The sequence below is a fragment of the Rhinoderma darwinii genome, chromosome 4 (genome assembly GCF_050947455.1).
Source record: "Rhinoderma darwinii isolate aRhiDar2 chromosome 4, aRhiDar2.hap1, whole genome shotgun sequence".
In the NCBI taxonomy this organism is placed as follows: domain Eukaryota; kingdom Metazoa; phylum Chordata; class Amphibia; order Anura; family Rhinodermatidae; genus Rhinoderma; species Rhinoderma darwinii.
The window spans coordinates 105,657,270-105,677,275 of record NC_134690.1 but is presented as its reverse complement, the minus strand read 5'-3'; the positions used below and the strand labels follow the sequence as shown (position 1 = coordinate 105,677,275).

At 45.5% G+C, this 20,006-nt stretch overlaps 1 protein-coding gene across 1 annotated transcript; it reads left to right on the top strand.

The window, feature by feature from the left end:
* The first annotated feature begins 10,340 nt into the window (after positions 1-10,340).
* LOC142760450 (uncharacterized) lies at positions 10,341-13,985 on the top strand. Its single transcript, XM_075863641.1, has 2 exons — positions 10,341-10,445; positions 13,125-13,985. The coding sequence occupies exons 1-2, from the start codon at positions 10,341-10,343 to the stop codon at positions 13,983-13,985; spliced, it is 966 nt and encodes a 321-aa protein (XP_075719756.1).
* Positions 13,986-20,006: the final 6,021 nt, after the last annotated feature.

Sequence of the window (20,006 nt, the reverse complement as noted above, 5' to 3'; positions counted from 1 at the left end):
GTAGGAGCTGATCCTGGTGTGAAGGGAGGTCACAGATGTCCGTTTGCATCATCTAGACCACCATCTTAAGTTGAGTAGGGGGATCCATGGCCTTAACGTACCATCACAGCTATGGGGTATGTGGACCCACTAGGCCTGCTCCTGTAGCGGAGTAGCAGCTGGCCAAACAAAAGTCAATAACAGTCACTAGTGCAAAAGTACCTGGATAGATGATTTGGCAAACACTCAGCATTGCAGACACTAGGTGTAGCAGACACATGGTGTAGCAACATGTGGCGTAAAAGACACTTGATACAGATGATACTTCGCACAGAAGATACTTGCCACAGATGACACTTGGCACAGATGACACTCTCGAGTCGGACACTAGATAACGCACTGGAACAAATACAATTATTGGATACAGGATACAGGAAATGGGAACACTGGATACAGGATACAACTAAGGGACCATTTGCAAAGACCAACATGGGCAGACACAACAACGCTCAGTCAAGTATAAGAATGGCAGGGCTCTTTATTATTTCCAGGGTGTAAAGGGATTAGCTGGAACTTTGCAAAGGTGTGTGCTTTGGCCCTTTAAGGCCGGGAGTGAGCGTGTGCACGCACCCTACAGGACACAGAAGGGAGCTGTAGCCGCATGTGCCGGCGTCTCTGTGGAGGGAGACGCCAGCATGAAGAAAGTGTCCTGCAGTCACGGCTACCGGCAAGCAGGACGCGCCGGCGATCAGCGACCGCCGGTACAACAAAGTGGAGCTTTTAACCTTGCTCTAATCCATCCCGGGGATGAATAGGAGACTTCCTTCAGGACATAGTATGAACACTATGAGTAGCTTGTAATGTCTTTTGGATTTGTATAATGCCCTAGTCACTTTCCAACATTTTGTCAATGATGTTTTCAGGGACTTAATGGATCAATTTGTAATTGCCTACTTGGATGATAACTTTTTTTTTTTTTTTTTTACACTCTTGAGAAGCATTACAAACATGTTTGCACCATTCTACAATGGCCTCAAGAACATTGCTTATACAATAAGCTTGAGAAATGTGAGTTTAAACAGACTCATTTAATTTCTTAGGTACATCATATTATCTCTAGATCTGAGTATGGACCCTAGTAAAATCAAGGCTATTGTTGATCGGTCAACCTCAAAAAATGTAAAAGAAGTTCAGAGATTTATTGGTTTTGCTAACTTCTACAGATAATGTATTTGAGACATCTCCAAGCTAATGTTCTCTTTACTTCTTTACTTAGACCCCTGAAGCTTAGGCTTAGAATACAGAGCAGCTGTATCTTAAAAAGTAAAACACATTTTTAATAAAAACGATTTATAAAGTTACACCAAACACATTGACTTATCTGATTATTAAGAAAAAAAAATTGCCCTGCAAAGGTGTACATAGCCTTTCAGATGAATATATTGTTGACACGATCTTGGAGTCTATTGGAATAAGCTACAGTACTTGATCCACTGGATGGGGTATGGCTCTGAGGAGAATTCTTGGGAACCAAAAGAAAATGCTCATGCTTCTAGGCTCAGAGATATTATAAGAAGTCAACCCCTAAGACACCCAGATGACATCTTGGAGGAAGGGGTCTACTCTCAAGATTCAAACCCAAAAACTGAAGTGTATCAGTGAGTTGCTCTTCTCATTGAGCCATCAGGGATGTTGGACTACTTCACTGCTGAATCTGTTATCTAGCTTCTTTTGATTTGCTTCTCATGGATTACTTACCTTGATTGCCGGATTAGTCTCACCCTTTTGGTTTACTATATAGACCTGGCCCTTTCACTTCCTCTTTGCCAGACTATTGATCTACCTCTCTCTAGTCTACTTTCTTGCTGCCATTCTACAAACAACTGCTGCTTATTTGTTTGCCAAACTTAGATTGTTGCCAGCAATAACTTTTTTTTACCAATTTGTGCTACAGTAGCCTTCAATCCCCATGGGTATTAATGAGCAAGTTTTCCTTCCTTGTGACACTTTTGGTAGGTACTAACCACTATATACAGGGAAGAGCCCACTAGACCTGTCATTATTGAGATGCTCTGACCCAGTCATCTAGCCAACACAATTTGGCCCCTCATTAAAGTCACTCAGATCCTTATGCTTGCCCATTTTTCTTGCTTTCAACAAATCAACTTCAAGAACTGAAGGTTCACTTGCTGCCTGATATAACCCACACCTGCATAGGTGCCATTGGAATGAGATAATCAATGTTATTAACTTCACCTGTCAGTGGTTTTAATGTTATGGTTGAACAGAGTACACGCATTAGCAGAACTGATACAATTTAATAGCATAATTTAGAACATATAATAGCATAATTAATAGCAATATTTATACTGCAACAAATATTACCAATTTGAAGAGAGGTAAGAACAACTGTGGGGGAAAGTAAACTGTAGGTTACTCAATCCCCCTCTCCAGCAGTCTGTAGTTTATCTATTGAGTGGTAGGTCATAAACCGTTGCTGTAAACTGTTGACCATTGGTCAATTTTAAATACAATTTTACATTTTATTAATACCATTTAACTGTTTAGGTGCATGAACAAGTAATGTCAGAACTACTGCTTCATTATTTATTATGTCGGGGCAGCCGACATAGCAATAATTCAAATTGCTCTGTTGGAGAAAGGGTAATAGTATTACTTTGTACAGGAGGCATATGAAGTCTTTTTGTATCTTATACAGAGTCTGACAGAAAATCTTTTTTTGCTATGTTCCATCTTGGGGAGAATACCTCTCTCCTCTGTAATATAATGACGTACCAAGATATTGAAGGGTGGCACATAAAATGCCTAGGGCTCCGTAGTATGGAGCGTAGGGTTTCTAAGTGCCAATGTACAAGCTCTGTGTACATGACTCTGTATCCATGAAGACTTAGGCCTCATGCACACGACCGTAAAAACGTGTCGTAATTACGACCCGTAATAACGGGCTCATAGACTTCTATTGACCACGGGTACCTTCCCGTTTTCTTACGGGAAGGTGCCCGTGCCGTTGAAAAAGATAGAACATGTCCTATTTCAGGCCGTAATAATGGCACGGACAGCCCATAGAAGTCTATGGAGCTCCCGTAATGACGGGTGGCTACATATGTGCACCCGTCAATACGGCAGCGTTGCTAGGCGACGTCAGTAAATAGTCACTGTCCAGGGTGCTGAAAGAGTTAACTGATCGGCAGTAACTCTTTCAGCACCCTGGACAGTGAATTCCGATCAGAATATAGAGCAACCTGTAAAAAAAAAAAAAAGACGTTTATACTTACCGAGAACTTCCTGCTTCCTCCAGTCCGGTCTCCCGGCCGTTGCCTTAGTGACGCGTCCCTCTCGACATCCGGCCCGACACCCCTGGATGACGTTTCAGCCCATGTGACCACTGCAGCCAATCACAGGCCAATCACAGGCTGCAGCGGTCACATGGACTGCCGCGTCATCCAGCGATGTTGGGCTGGATGTCAAGAGAGGGACGCGTCACCAAGACAACAGCCGGGTAAGTATGAATTTCTTTTACTTTTAGCTCGGAAAGGGCTGCCCCTTCTCTCTATCCAGCACTGATAGAGAGAAGGGGCTGCCGATTAGTGCAGTGCAATTTTGCCCGTAAATACGGGTTGAATACGAGTGACACCGGAACCGTATTTACGGGCACAGGTCCGTAAATACTGGTGCAAAACGGGTCGAATACGCGTGACACCGGACCCGTATTTACGCCAGTATTTACGGGTGGGAAAAAATACGGTCGTGTGCATGAGGCCTTAGGCCTCATGCACACGACCGTGCTCGTAATTACGACTCGTAATTACGAGCATGGCCGGGCACGGCCGACCACGGGCAGCCGGCCGCTTTTCCGAGCCGTGCTCCCATTATAAAGTATAGCAGCATGGCCCGTAAAATAAAAAAATAGAACATGTTCTATTTTTTTAACGGCACGGGCACCTTCCCGTGAGAAAATGGGAAGGTACCCGTGGCTAACACAAGTCTATGGGCCCGTTATTGCGGGTTGTTATTACGACCCGCAATAACGGGTGTTTTTACGGTCGTCTGCATGAGGCCTTAGTGGAAGTTTAATGAGACACTAAACTTTTGTACTTATGCTATGGCCACTTTGTGGTGAAACAAGCAAACACTGATCATGATACTGGTGTGGTGGAAACTATAGCCAGGATAAGTGATGGTAAAGTACATAATATGTAGTTATCAGACTTGAGGGACTTCAATTATTTAATGTATTAGCATTTAATATAGCAAAAATAACTCAAATAAAATGGTTGCTGGTTTGAAAAGTAAAATTAAAAAATGCTAGGTTTGGGTTTTAGAGCTCAACGTTGACTTAAGTGATCATTTTCATATTTTGTTCATGTTTTCATTTTTTTTTTAGAAAATGTCTTTAGAGCATATGTTTTGCTTCACATTTTGCACAACAAATTCACAAACTTTTATGTTCGCAAATGAAAAAAATAAGGCTACAGCACTGCATACAAGTGAAGTTTCTGAAAAATATATTTATGAACATATGTTGCAACTGATATTCTTTGATCATGCCAGTGATGATTGTTATCTTAATGTTTCAACTAAGATCATTTTAAAACAAACAATATATTATATTATACTGTAAAATACTTTATTTTGCCTTATTTTTTTATATACAGTACTATTTTTTCTAAAGTACTACTTTAAATCAGTGAGACATCAAAAGTCCATACGTTAGGCTACAAAATCTAAAGAATAATATAAAAAAAAATCATGAAACCGGATCACATAAAGTATGTGAGAAGAGTTTCAAACTAGTTTTTCCACTTCGCTGTTAGGGTATGTGCACACGTGAACTGTCTTTTACGTCTGAAAAGACAGACTGTTTTCAGGAGAAAACAGCTGCCTCGTTTCAGACGTAAAAGCTCTTCCTCGTATTTTGCGAGGCTTCTCTGACAGCCGTAAATTTTGAGCTGTGCTTCATTGAGTTCAATGAAGAACGGCTCAAATTACGTCTGAAAGAAGTGTCCTGCACTTCTTTTGACGAGGCTGTATTTTTACGCGTCGTCATTTGATAGCTGTCAAACGACGAAGCGTAAATGACAGGTTGTCTGCACAGTACGTCGGCAAACCCATTCAAATGAATGGGCAGATATTTGCCGACGTATTGTAGCCATATTTTCAGACGTAAAACGAGGCATAATACAACCCGTTTACGTCTGAAAATAGGTCGTGTGAACCCAGCCTAATACTCATACATACAGTATTTGATCCTATTTCGTGATTTTAAGGTTTACCATTAAAAGTTATATTTTATTGTGTAACTATGTGTTTTTCCTGTAGTATAAATAAGTGAAAATGTGAGAACACAGGAGTAAATCCACTAATAAATAGCTGAAAAAGAAATGGAGGGTTCAGTAAAGACCAAATTAAATGCTAGATCTAAATGCCGTCAACATGCTGTGGGGGATTTGAAATGAGCTGCACTGTACATTAAACAAATCCCTCAAAAATCTCACAGTTTAAACTATTGTCCAAGAAGGAGTGGGAAAAAATGTCTTCCAGTCACTCCCAGAGGCTTGTAAACAGTTATAAGAAACACCTGCTGGATGTTGCGTCTTCCAAAGGGGGAAACACCAGGTATTAGAGCCACGTACTTTTTCATAGAAGTAATTTGCATATCTGTGAATGTTTAGTTTAATAAATTATTGCAAAGTAAATTTGTTAGTGATTTTTGTTTATTTACATCTTTACACCGATATAGACCATTCAGTCATAACATTAAAATTACGGAAAGGTGAAGTGAATAACATGTATTATCTTGTGAAAATGTCAAGGAGTGGAAAATATTAGGTAGCAAGTGAACAGTCAGTTCTTCTAGTTCATGTGTTGGCAGCATTTAAAATGGTTATGCGTATGAATCTCAGCAACATTGACAAAAGCCAAATTGTGACTAAACTACTGCAAAACAACTAGCCTTGTAGGGTATTCCCGGTATGCAGTCGATAGTACACCGACAACATGGTCATGGGTGCTCAAGGCTCATTAATGTGTGTGAGACGTGAAGATCAGCCCACATTACTTTAGCCCAAATTAGTGACAAAAGTTAATGCTGGCAATGATAGAAAGGTGCCAGAAAACGCAGTGCATTGCAGCTTGCTGCATATGGGACTGCATAGTTGCGAAATGGTCAGAGTGGCCATGCTGACCCTTTTCCCCCGCCAAAAGTGCCTACGATGAACATGTGAGCATCAGAACTTGACCATAGAGTAATGGAAGAAGGTGGCCTAGTCTGATAAATCATGTTTTCTGTTACATTATGTCGATGGCAGGTGCGTGTGTGTCCTTTACCTGCGGAAGAGATGGCACCAGGATGCTCCATAGGCAGTGTGATGATCGGGGCAATGTTCTGCTGGGAAACCCTAGGTTCTGGCATTCCTGTGGATAATACTTTGACACGTACAATCAACAAAACATTGTTTAAGGTGTTGACTTGGCCTCCAAATTCCTCAGATCTCAATCAATAGAGAATCTGTGGATTATGCTGGAAAAACAAGTCTGATTCATGGAGGCCAGACCTCACAATTTGCTTCTAATATTTTGGTGCCAGATACCACAGGACAACTTCAGGGGTCTTGTGGAGTCCATTCCTTGACAGGTCAGGTAGCATGAAGGGGAACTACACAATATAAGGCAAGTGGTTTTAATATTAAGGCTGATCGGTGTACTGTTTGAATGAGGATCAAATATCAATGTTCCCACATATGTTAACCCCTTCCCGACCATCCCACGTATATTAACGGGCTGCAGCACTGGTACTTGTGCCTGCAGCCCGATAATCTACGTGTGCTTCTAACAGAGCACACAGGCGCTCCCCGCAGCCCAGCATCTCCCAGTACAGGCTGCTACTAGTAGCCTTAGTACTGGGGGAAAACATCAGGTCAGATCACAGCGGTGATCCGAACCGATTAACCACTTAAATGCGGCAGTCAATACTGACCGCCGCATTTAAGTTGTTAAAACAATATTGGCAGCACGCTACACGATTCCGGGGGCTGATTGTTGCTATGGCAACCGGAAGCCCAACAAAGGCTTCCGGTCTGCCATCTATGGAAGGTGATTAGGACCTAATATGCCCCCTGTCAGTGTGAAACTGACAGGTATAATACCCTGCAATACATAAGTATTGCAAGGTATTATAACAACGATCCAACAATTGGAACTTCAAGTCCCTAGTGGAACTAAAAAAAAAAGTTTAAAAAAGTTAAAAAAAAAATGTACAAAACTAAAAAAGTTAAACGTAAAAATAATAAAATTAAAAATCGCCCTTTTTCCCTTATGAAGTCCTTTATTATTAAAAAAAAATGAAAAAAAATAAAATAAACTATGCATAATTGGTATCACTGTGTCCGTAACGGCCCGAACTATAAAAATATAATGTCATTTATACCTCACGTTGACCACCATAAAAAAAAACAATAAAGAAACAATATCAAAATCAATTTTTTTTGTCACTTCAGCTCCCAAAACATTGAATAAATAGGGATCAAAATGTTGCATGTTCTCAAAAATGGTACCAATAAAAACTACAGTTTGTTCCGCAAAAAAAAAGCCCTCACACGGCTTTGTTGATGTAAAAATAAAAAAAGTTGTGGCTCTTAGAATATGTCGGCACAAAAACTAAATATATTTTTTAAAACCGTGATGTTATCGTACAAACACCGTAAAACATAAAAAAAACTATATACATATGGTATCGCCGTAATCGCATTGACCCACAGAATAAATAAAATATGTAATTTATAATGCACGGTGAACGCCGTAAAAAAAAAGAATAAAAAATATTAGAAGTTTTCACGGCCTAATTACACTAAATTCAGCAAAAAACCTGTGGTTTCAAAATGCGCACTATACCCCTAGATAAAATCTTTTTAGGGGTGTAGTTTCCCAAATGGGGTCACTTCTGGGGGATGTCCACTAATTTGGTCCCACATGGGGCTTTGCAAATGCGACATGACACCCGAAAACCAATCCAGCAAACTTGAGCTCCAAAAGCCAAATAGCGCTCCTTCGCTTCTGAGCCCCTCCGTGTGTCCAAACAGCAGTTTACTACCACATATGGGGTAATGCTGTAAATCAAGAGAAATTGCATTAGGAATCTTGGGGTGGTTTTACTTCTTTATTCCTTGAAAAAAAATATTTTTATTGGAAAAAATTTAGATTTTCATTTTTACAGACAAATTCCACTAAATTCAGCAAAAAACCTGTGGGGTTAAAATGCTCTATACCCCTTGATACATTCCTTGAGGATGTAGTTTGCCAAATGGTGTCTTTTTGGGGTGCTTCAGCTATTTTGGCCCCACAAGACCTCTTCAAACTTGACATGGTGCCTAAAATATATTCTAATAAAAAGAAGGCCCCAAAATCCACTAGGTGCATCTTTGCTTCTGAGGCCTGTGTTTCAGTCCATTACCAAACTAGAGCCACATGTGGGATATTTCTAAAAACTGCAGAATCTGGGCAATAAATATTGAGTTGCGATTCTCTGGTAAAACCTTTTGTGTTACAGATAAAAATGGATTTTCTGACAAAAAAAAGTAAATTTCCCCTCTACTTTGCTTTAATTCCTGTGAAACACCTAAAGGGTTAAGAAACTTTCTAAATGCTGTTTTTAAAACTTTGAGTGGTGCAGTTTTTAAAATTGGGTAACTTATGGGGGTCTCTAATATTTTATAAGGCCCTCAAAGCCACTTCAGAAGTGAACTGGTACCTATGAAAATAGGGTTTGGAAATTTTCTTGAAAATGTGAGAAATTGCTGCTAAAGTTCTAAGCCTTGTAATGTCCTAGAAAAGAAAAAGATGTTCGAAAAACGATGCCAACATAAAGTAGACATATGGGAAATGTTAATTAGTAACTATTTTGTGTGGTATTGCTATCTGTTTTACAAGCAGATACATTTAAATTTAGAAAAATGCTAATTTTTGCACATTTTCTGTAAAGTTTGGTGTTTTTCACAAACAAATACTGAACTTATTGATCAATTTTTTTCCACTAACATAAAGTACAGTATGTCACGAGAAAACAATCTCAGAATCGCTTCGATAAGTAAACGCATTCACAAGTTATTACCACATAAAGTGACACATGTCAGATTTGAAAAAAATTGGCTGCGTCCACAAGGCCAAAACAGGCTCAGTCCTGAAGGGGTTAAAGAAATAAAAACTTTGCATGTACTTTTTTTTTACAAGACTGTATGTTGTAACACTTACCTTCAGATGGTGAGATACATTAGTACTGTGATAGATTAAATATGTTAGAAAATTCATGCGATTTTTACCAGATTGTAAATAGATTGTAATGAATTAGAGATGTAAGTTTTAGGCACATATAAAACTAGTTTATAGACGAGGCTGGAAGCAGCACGCAGGGCTTCAAGGGAAGCCTCCATGACAGGACCTAGTAGGGAAAGGGTTAAGCAAGAGGGAGATGCAGGGGGAGGTAGAAGAGGGGTAGGGAGGAGTCAGGGGAGACGTTACCAGTCTTCCCGCTGTTTTCGGCATTGAGCCGGAAGCAGCGGGAGGAGAAGCACACATATTCATAAGCTCCCTCTGCTGTCCCACTCCGTGCTTACCTACCATGTCGGAGGTCGGCATGCTTGAGCAGCTGCGTGCGGCAGCTGCATTCCACGGTCCCGGGTGGTTAGAGGAGACCGTGGCTGCACTGTCCAGGATCCCGGGGGCTGAATCACCTCCACGTCAGGCCCGGTGCTCGAGGTCAGTTGCTCAGGGGGACAGGCTCCCCTCCCCCGGCTCTCTCCCTAGTGCTAGTACTGTGGCGGCGGGGGGGGGGAGTTGGCAACCCGTGCTCCTGCTCGCATGAAGCAGAGAGCGTCGTCGGGGGCGACGGTGGCTCAGGCCGGGTCTCCCCGTCGCTCCCGGCGGTCCCGCCCTCCAGAACGCCTCAGCCCGGAGCTGGTCCCGCGGACACGGCGTCGCAGGGGGAGCCCTTCAAAGGATGCTGCAGGCCAGGCAGCTGGCAGGGCCGCCTCTTCCCAGGCCCTGCGCCCTGGCAGGAATCCCCAGCCGCGACGAGGTCCGGCGGAAAACAGGGAGTCGCAGGCCGGGCTCCCTGTCACCCCTCCTCCATCGGATGCAAGAACCAGGGAACAGCCTACGGCCGCCCCGCATGGTGATGTTCCGGCCAGGGGGCAGGCTTCCTCAAGACTTTCAAGGAGGACATCCAAGAGCATCAGCGGCGACGAGGCAACAGGTCCGGTCGGAAGTCTGGGTCCCTGTGGTCGGGCGGCAGTTGGCCGGCCCATCTGTCAGCACGTCGTTGTCCCCGTGTAGGAGATGTCGGTGGGATGGCCATTCGTCAACGAGAGAGGATCTGGAGGATGGCGAATTGGACGAGTTTCGGCGAGGTCAGGATTGTCCGGCTGACGGAAACACAGCGCCTGGGCAGCCTGGTGAGTGTGTAACTCCTTCTTTGCCGTTTCCAGCTATTTTTATGTCGAGTGTCGGTGTGGGGGCAGCAAGCGTGGCATCGGCTGCTGGTAGCGGCGCGGTCGGGCGCGACGGCGTTGGCTTAGCGGATTTAGTGGGTTGCTTGCGGGAGTTGGTCGGGTGCCTAGATAGGGCTGCGGCGCCGGTAGTTATGGCGGGGTCCCCGGCGGTAGTTTGGGAAGGTCCCCGTGAGGTTGGATCGTTACAGTCGCGTCCCGGGATTGTGGAAGGGTTGGCGGCGTCTAAGGAGGCGGTCGCAGTATCCGTGCTGACCTTGGCGCAAAAAGAGGGCGATCGGGTGTGAATTGATGATCGTGCTCGTGGCGAGGTGTATGTATGCTTCGAGGGTCCGTTAGGGGCGCACCTAAAACAGGAGGTCCGCGAGCGGATCTGGAAGGACGAGTATGTGGAGATTTTTTCTCTTCTGCCGCTTGCGAAATTCAATTTGGATAAAGGCAAGCGGGATGAGAGTAAGAAGGAGGAAGAGGAACGTCGGCGGTATAGGCTTATCCCGCAGACGTTCGTCAATTGGTCGCAAGCGTTTGCCATTCTAGCCAGCGTGATCGGAGAGAAGGCGCCGGAAAATTGCTCAGCGTTATTTTGCTATTTTGATGCCATCGGGGAGGCTCATAGGGCGTACGAGGGTCAGGCGTGGTTAAGGTACGATGAGCAATTCCGACAGCGGAAGGCGGTTCGGCCGGCGATTCGGTGGGATCAGAAGGATATTGCCCTTTGGTTGAGGGTTACGGCTCAGGTGAAGCAGTCCTTTCCCGGGAGCGTTGGCCAAGGAGGTCAGTCTAGCCAGGCCGGGCAAGGTTCAGGGGCAAAACTGGGATTCTGCTGGCAATTTAATGATGGCCAGTGTAAGTTCGGGGCCACGTGTAAGTTCAAGCACGTGTGTTCAGAATGTAATGGTTCATCCCACGGGGCTGCAAAATGTATGCGAAAAAAGCGGTCAGGGAACCAGTCCTCCTCGACTGGTCAAGGGGTTGTCGCCGGTGAGGGTGGAAAGGATGGTCCCGTATCTAAATCAGTATCCAGATAGGGTTGCGGCCAAGTTAATTTATGAAGGTTTTCGTGTTGGTTTCATTATTCCTCCGCCTCCTTATGAGGTTCCGGTGACGCGGCGAAATCTTGTCGGCTTACTTGCATGCCGAGGTCGTGTCGGAAAAACTGTTTAAAGAAGTTTTGTTGGGCCGCATGGCGGGGCCTTTTGTTGATCCGCCAATAAAGGATTTAGTGGTGTCCCCATTGGGTATTGTGCCAAAGCGAGAACCCCAAAAATTTCGTTTAATTCAGCATTTATCTTTTCCCAAGGGCTCGTCGGTGAATGATGGGATTGACCATGAGTTGTGCTCCGTAGTGTACACATCATTCGACAAGGCGGTGAGGCTAGTTCGCGCTGCGGGGCCCGGCGCGCTGTTAGCAAAAACCGACATTGAGGCGGCTTTCCGGTTGTTGCCAGTTCATCCAGAGAGCCAACGGTTGTTGGGTTGTTTTTGGAATGGGGCTTTTTATGTGGATAGGTGTCTTCTGATGGGGTGTTCCCTTTCTTGCACGTATTTTGAGGCATTTAGTAGCTTCGTGGAATGGGTGACGAAGGGTGTAGCCGGGGTCGATTCTTTGATACATTACCTGGATGATTTTTTGTGCGTCGGCCCGGGGGGTTCGCCTATTTGCGGTAATTTGCTTTATTCATTGCAGAAGGTTGCAAAGGATTTTGGGATCCCCTTGGCGCCAGAAAAGACTGAAGGCCCGGTATCTACCATTTGTTTTTTAGGAATTGAAATTGATTCGGTGACAATGGAGTGTCGACTTCCTGCGGATAAGCTAGGGTCATTGAGTCAGGAGGTACGGCGGGCTTGTAGGTTGAAGAAGATGACGTTGCGCGATCTCCAGTCTCTGCTGGGGAAGTTGAATTTCTCGTGCCGGATTATGCCGATGGGGAGGGTTTTTAGTAGACGTTTGGCGGCAGCGACGGCGGGGGTTCGTGCGCCACATCACTTTGTACGGCTCAAGGAAGAGCATCGGGCTGATCTGCAGGTTTGGGATGATTTTCTTGGTCAGTATAATGGCCGCTCTCTATGGATGGCTCCAGCGCAGGATACGAGTGACTTGAAAATTTTTACAGATGCGGCTGGGGCAGGTGGGTTTGGTGCGTACGGGGGTGGTCCTTGGTGCGCAGGTAATTGGCCGGCTAGCTGGGTGTCCAGTGGACTCACGCGGAATCTGGCCCTGCTCGAGCTGTTCCCTATCGTGGTTGCGGCAACCATTTGGGGGGACAGGCTCAGGGATAAGAAGGTTCGTTTTTACTGCGACAACATGGGGTTGGTGCTGGCCATTAATAACATCACTGCATCCTCTCCCCCGGTAGTTCAGTTGTTGCGACATTTAGTTTTGCTGTGTTTGTCTTTGAACGCATGGGTGGTGGCGGTGCATGTGCCGGGGGTACGGAATTGTATTGCTGATGCTCTTTCTCGCTCACAGTGGGATCGATTTCATCAATTGGCACCGGGAGCGGGGCGTCTCGGTTTGGTTTGTCCGGAACATCTCTGGGATCTGGTTTCGGTCCCGTAGAGCGATTGGTGGAAAGGTCATTGGCACGTACGACATGGAGTGCTTATTCTGCTTGTTGGAAGCAGTGGGAGGAGTGGGTAGGAGAGTTGGGTAACGTCAGCACGGACCAAGACAGGTTGGTGGCACTTTTGTATTGGTTGGGGGACGCCTGGGAGGCGGGGTTTTCGGTGGCAAAGGTCAATCGTTTCGTGTCCGCGCTGGCTTTTGGTTTCAAGTTGCGAGGTTTTCGGGATGTGTCGAAGGAATTTTTAGTGGGGCAAGCTTTAAAGGGTCTGCGTCGAGGTAGGGTCGAAGCAGATTGTAGACGGCCCATGTCTTTTGCTCTCCTCGTTTCTTTGGGCGTATCGCTAGTGTCTGTCTGTCGTTCTTCGTCCGAGGTTGAGTTATTCCAGTTAGCATTTTCTTTAGCGTTTTTTGGTGCACTTAAAATTGGCGAGCTGGTTTCACCTAGTACCAAGCGGGCAGGGGGGTTGAGACTGGAGGAGGTGGGTCTATATGGGGATAGACTCGAGGTCTGGTTGCGGCGGTCAAAAACTGACCAAATGGGCAAAGGAAAGCGCATAGTTTTGTTTGCCCTCCCGGGATCGGCGATGTGCCCGGTCGCTTGCATGCGTGCTTTTAAACCACAGGTGGGGTCGCCCGAGTTGCCGTTGCTACGTCACGAGGATGGGTCGTTTTTGTCCAGATATCAATTTGGCGCAGTATTTAAAAAATGCTTGGCGGCGGTCGGGGTCGCGGCGGGCCCTTACTCATCTCACTCCTTTAGGATTGGCGCAGCAACTGAGGCGGGGCGCTGGGGGTTGGACGACGAGGGGGCGCGGCGCATTGGCCGTTGGGAGTCCAACAGATTTAGGTACTACGTGCGCCCTCATTTGTTATGCATCATATTGTTATTGGGTGTTAAAAGTGTGTGTTCTTGTATTTAATTTTCTTTTCCGTTTCAGATCAGCTTCCGTGTCTTGTGTGGTTTTTGGGCCACTCTTACGTGCATTGGGGGGCTTTGAGGGCGGACGTCCGCCCTGACGGTCGCCAGCTGCGCATTCCGCGGCAGGACGCGGTTTTGCATTAGCTGGGATTTAGAGGTATGTTGTGCAGTGGGGTGTTGGCATAGTTTCAGACATACTCTCGGCTGGATAGGGTTCCGGAAGTCCTGGTGTTGCACGTGGGGGGAAATGATTTGGGGGTTCGCCCCTTTTGGGAGTTGGTGCGGGATATCAAACATGATCTGTTGTGTTTGTGGGTTTCTTATCCCGGATTAGTGATTGTTTGGTCTGACATTGTTCCAAGGAAGCATTGGCAGCTGGCTAGGTCGGTGGAGAGGGTCAATAAGGCTCGCATAAAAGTAAATCGGGCGATGTCCCGTTTCGTGGCCAAGAATGGGGGCATTTGTGTGAGGCACAGGGATTTGGAGTCAGGAGTAGGGAATTACTGGAGGAGTGATGGGGTTCATCTGACTGAGGTTGGGATTGATTTGTGGAGCCTGGCGCTAGCATAAGGAATTGAAAGGGCGGTGGTGGTGTGGCGGAACTCACAGGCTTAAGGTGGTCAAGGCCTGTTTCGCTGTGGCGGGGGGAGTCCTTGAGGTCGGTCAGGACAAAATGGTGGGGGGGTCGCATCAGGGGTATGCGTCCCCCAAAAAAGGTACATGGTTTGAAGACTTCATATGGTGTTATCCCTTTGAAGTGGTCTTCTGGTGGTTGGAGCCATCTGCAGAGGTGAGCGGTGCCTCCGAGCTGGTTTACGGCTGGAGGTAATGTGTTGGTGGTGGTTGCAGATGGCTAACTCGAGGTAAAGCATATCTAAAAAATGGCTTCAAGGACTTCCCCTGCTCTGATTAATGTTAATTGTTATTTATGATTCTGACTAGAGATGAGCGAACCGGGACAACCGAACCCGGTTTCGGTCCGAACTTCCGGAAAAGTTCGGTTCGCAGCGAATCCGAACTTCACCGGGTTCGGCCGAACCCGTTTTGACCGAACCCGGTCAAAAATATTATACAAATCGGCAGCCACTTATCTCTATCAATCACTGATAGAGAAAAGAGGCTGCTGATTAAAAATAAAATAAAAAGCATTTCATACGTACCTGGTCGTTGTCTTGCGGACGAGTCCCTCTTCTTCCTCCAGTCCGACCTTCTTTTCTGACGCGGCAGCCTGTGATTGGCTGCAGAGGCCTCTGTAGCCTGTGATTGGCTGCAGAGGCCTCTGCAGCCCGTGATTGGCTGCAGAGGCCTCTGCAGCCCGTGATTGGCTGCAGCGCTCACATGGGCTGCATCGTCATCAAGGAATGTCGGGCCGGATGTCGCGAGGGACGCGTCACCAAGGCAACGGCCAGGAGACCGGACTAGAGGAAGCAGGGAGTTCCCGGTAAGTATGAACGTCTTTTTTTTTTTACAGGTACTCTATATTGTGATCGGTAGTCACTGTCCAGGGTGCTGAAACAGTTACTGCCGGTCAGTTAACTCTTTCAGCACCCTGAAGAGTGACTATTTACTGACGTCGCCTAGCAACGCTGCCGTAATGACGGGTGCACACATGTAGCCACCCATCATTACGGGGCCTCATGCACACGACCGTAAAAACACCCGTTATTAAGGGTCGTAATTACGACCCGAAATAGCGGGCCCATAGACTTCTGTTAGCCACGGGTACCTTCCCATTTTCTCACGGGAAGGTGCCCGTGCCGTTAAAAAAATAGAACATGTTCTATTTTTTTATTTTACGGGCCATGCTGCTATACTTTATAATGGGAGCACGGCTCGGAAAAGCGGCCGGCTGCCCGTGGCCGGCCGTGCCCGGCCGTGCTCGTAATTACGAGTCGTAAAAAGATAGAACATGTTCTATTTTTTTATTTTACGGGTCGTGCTCGTAATTACGACTTGTAATTACGAGCACGGCCGGCCACCGGCAGCCGGCCGCTTTTACGAACAGTGCTGTCATTATAAGGGTATGTTCACACGACAGCGTCCGTTACGGCTGAAATTACGGGGATGTTTCCGCCTGAAAACATCCACCTAATTTCAGCCGTTACGGCATATGCAGGCGCTTGAACGCCGCGTTCATTACGGACGTAATTGGCACTGCTATTCATTGGAGTCAATGAATAACGGCTCCAATTACGGCCAAAGAAGTGACAGGTCACTTCTTTGACGCGGGCGTCTATTTACGCGCCGTCATTTGACAGCGGCGCGTAAATTACGCCTCGTGTGAACAGACAAACGTCTGCCCATTGCTTTCAATGGGCAGATGTTTGTCAGCGCTATCGAGGCGCTATTTTTGGACGTAATTCGGGGCAAAAACGCCCGAATTACGTCCGTAATTAGTGCGTGTGAACATACCCTGTGTTCACACGCACTAATTACGGATGTAATTCGGGATTTTTTGCCCCGAATTACGCCCGAAAATAGCGCCTCGATAGCGCTGACAAACATCTGCCCATTGAAAGCAATGGGCAGACGTTTGTCTGTTCACACGAGGCGTATATTTACGCGCCGCTGTCAAATGACGGAGCGTAAATAGACGCCCGCGTCAAAGAAGTGACCTGTCACTTCTTTGGCCGTAATTGGAGCCGTTATTCATTGACTCCAATGAATAGCAGCGCCAATTACGTCCGTAATGGACGCGGCGTTCAAGTGCCTGCACATGCCGTTACGGCTGAAATTACGGGGATGTTTTTAGGCGGAAACATCCCCGTAATTTCAGCCTTTACGGACGCTGTCGTGTGAATATACCCTAAATTTTATAGCAGCACGACCCGTAAAATAGAAAAATAGAACATGTTCTATTTTTTTAACGGCACGGGCACCTTCCCGTGAGAAAACGGGAAGGTACCCGTGGGTAACAGAAGTCTATGAGCCCGTTATTGCGGGTCGTAATTACGACCCGCAATAACGGGTGTTTTTACGGTCGTGTGCATAATGGGAGCACGGCTTGGAAAAATGACCGGCTGCCTGTGGCCGGCCGTGCTCATCTCCTGAAATACTCTGTGCTGCCTTAAACTCTGTGGACAGGTCAGGATCCTGTTTCTTTTAAATGCTGCTAGGGAACCCGCTCGATCCACTATATAAGGCTGCGCTACAGTGCAGCATTTAAAAGAAACAGGATCCTGACCTGTCCACAGAGTTTAAGGCAGCACAGAGTATTTCAGGAGATGAGCGTGCAGATTCAGTGCTGCTGTGAACTCTGCTCTTACCATTACGTAGCTCTCAGTCTGTTACCTCTCCTCCACTACTGTCCTCAATAACACCTTCATGATTGGCAAGTCACCACGTAACGGTAAGAGCAGAGTTCACAGCAGCACAGAGTATTTCAGGAGATGAGCGTGCGGATCTTGTGCGCAGTGGTGACTTGCCAATCATCTGAAGGTGTTCTTGAGGACAGGAGTGGAGGAGAGGTAACATACTGAGAGCTACGTAATGGTAAGAGCAGAGTTCACAGCAGCACAGAATATTTCAGGAGAGGAGCGTGCAGATTCTGTGCTGTTGTGAACTTTGCTCTTACCATTACGTAGCTCAGTCTGTTACCTCTCCTCCACTCCTGTCCTCAATAACACCTTCACATGATTGGCAAGTCACCACCCCGCACAAGATCCGCACGCTCATCTCCTGAAATACTCTGTGCTGCTGTGAACTCTGCTCTTACCATTACGTGGTGACTTGCCAATCATGTGAAGGTGTTCTTGAGGACAGGAGTGGAGGAGAGGTAACAGACTGAGAGCTACGTAATGGTAAGAGCAGAGTTCACAGCAGCACTGAATCTGCATGCTCATCTCCTGAAATACTCTGTGCTGCCTTAAACTCTATGGACAGGTCAGGATCCTGTTTCTTTTAAATGCTGCACTATAGTGCAGCCTTATATAGTGGATCGAGCGGGTTCCCCAGCAGCATTTAAAAGAAACAGTGTGTGTGTTTGGGTATGTGTCTTTGTCTGTTTTTGTTTTTATATGTGTGTTTGTGTATATGTGTGTTTATGTGTGTTTGTGTATATATGGGTGTGTTTGTGTATATGTGTTTGTGTATATATGTGTGTGTATATATGGGTGTATGTGTATATGTTTGTGTGTAGATGTTTGTGTGTGTGTGTTTTTGTATATGTGTGTGTTTGTGTATATGTGTGTAGATGGGTGTGTGTTTATGTGTGTGTTTGTGTATATATGGGTGTGTTTGTGTATATATATGGGTGTATTTGTATATATGTTTGTGTGTAGATGTTTGTGTGTGTGTGTGTGTTTTTGTATATGTGTGTGTTTGTGTATATGGGTGTGTGTTTATGTGTGTGTGTTTGTGTATATATGGGTGTGTTTGTTTATATGTGTGTATATGTGTGTTTGTGTATGGTTGTTTGTGTGTGTGTGCGTGTATATATGTGTGTAGGTGAGTAGAAGTATTGTTATTGTTCACATTGTTTCTTTATGTTGTTGCAGATTTTGATGTACCGATTGGACTACATCTTCGATTCATTGGACTACTGCGTAGATCTACGTTTTTTCAAATTTTAATAAAATGGTTAACGAGGGTTTTGTTGGGGATTTCTTATTTCAATAAAAAAGAATTGTCTTTGTGTTTTTTTTTAAACTTTATTAGTGCCTAGATAATGGCAGTTGGCTGATTGACAGCGTCCATTATTAAGGCGGTACTTAGTGTTAGCCGGTGCAGAGGCTAGCACTAACCACCCATTATTACCCCGGTACCCACCACCACCAGGGGTGCCGGGAAGAGCTTGGTACGATCCAGTACCCGACCATCTGTTGTGATGGTCGGGTATTGGGGCGGCCGTAGGCTGGTATTATGAGGCTGGGAAGGGCCAAAAACAGTGGACCTTCCCACCCTTGTAATGCTAGGCTGCTGCTGCTGTGCTATATCGGGCTGGTTATAAAAATGGGGGGGACCCCACGTGTTTTTTTTTTTTAAATTTAACAATAGACTGGTCCCCCACATTTTTAATAACCAGCCATATACAAGGCCGCAGCAGTCTGGCATTACATGGGTGGGAAGGGCCACTGGTTTTGTCCATTCCCAGGCTAATAACACTGTGTTGTATGTGGCTGGTTATGATAAATTGGGTGGAACCCCATGTCTTTTTAAAAAAATAAATAAATAAATAAATAATTTAAAAAAAATGACGTGGGGTCCCCCCCACTTTTATAACCAGCCAGATACAACACAGCAGCAGCAGCCTAGCATTACAAGGGTGGGAAGGTCCACTGTTTTTGGCCCTTCCCAGCCTCATAATACCAGCCTGCGGCCACCCCAGAGCCCGACCATCACAACAGATGGTCGGGTACTGGATCGTACCCGGCTCTTCCCGGCACCCCTGGTGGTGGTGGGTACCGGGGTAATAATGGTGGTTAGTGTTAGCCTCTGCACCGGCTAACACTAAGCCTCGCCTTAGTAATGGATGTTGTCACTCAGACAGCGGCCATTACTAAAGTGGTAGTAATAAAATTTGAAAAGAAAAAGACAAAGATATAGATAAAATATTTTATTGAAATAAAGCACCCCCAACACAACCCTCATTAACCATTTTATTGTAGAAAAAAAAACCGTCATCGAAGTAGTCCTCGAAACCAACGTAGTCCAAACACCAAACCTGTAAAAAAAAAAAAAAATGAAATAAAACATGTCGTAGGCTTAGATTCAGTTTAATGTGTGATACTGACTGTTATACCATGTATAGAGAAGCCTGCCACGAAGTTGACTTAGATACAGGGCGCCAGCAGGCAGTATCATACATGGCCATACAGACATATATACAAACAAACATACATGCAAACATACATACATATATACAAACATACACACATACATACATGCAAACTATCATACATACATGCATACACACACACATGAAACCATACATACAAACATGCAAAGATACATACATACATATATACAAGCATGCACATATATACATGCAAACATAAATACATGCAAACATAATTACATACAT

Bases quoted from the DNA above. Each gene is read 5' to 3' on its own strand.
- LOC142760450 (XM_075863641.1), top strand. From the start codon at position 10,341: ATGGCCATTCGTCAACGAGAGAGGATCTGGAGGATGGCGAATTGGACG. The intron at 10,446-13,124 runs GTGAGTGTGTAA...TGTTGGAAGCAG, and splicing joins CACAGCGCCTGGGCAGCCTG to TGGGAGGAGTGGGTAGGAGA.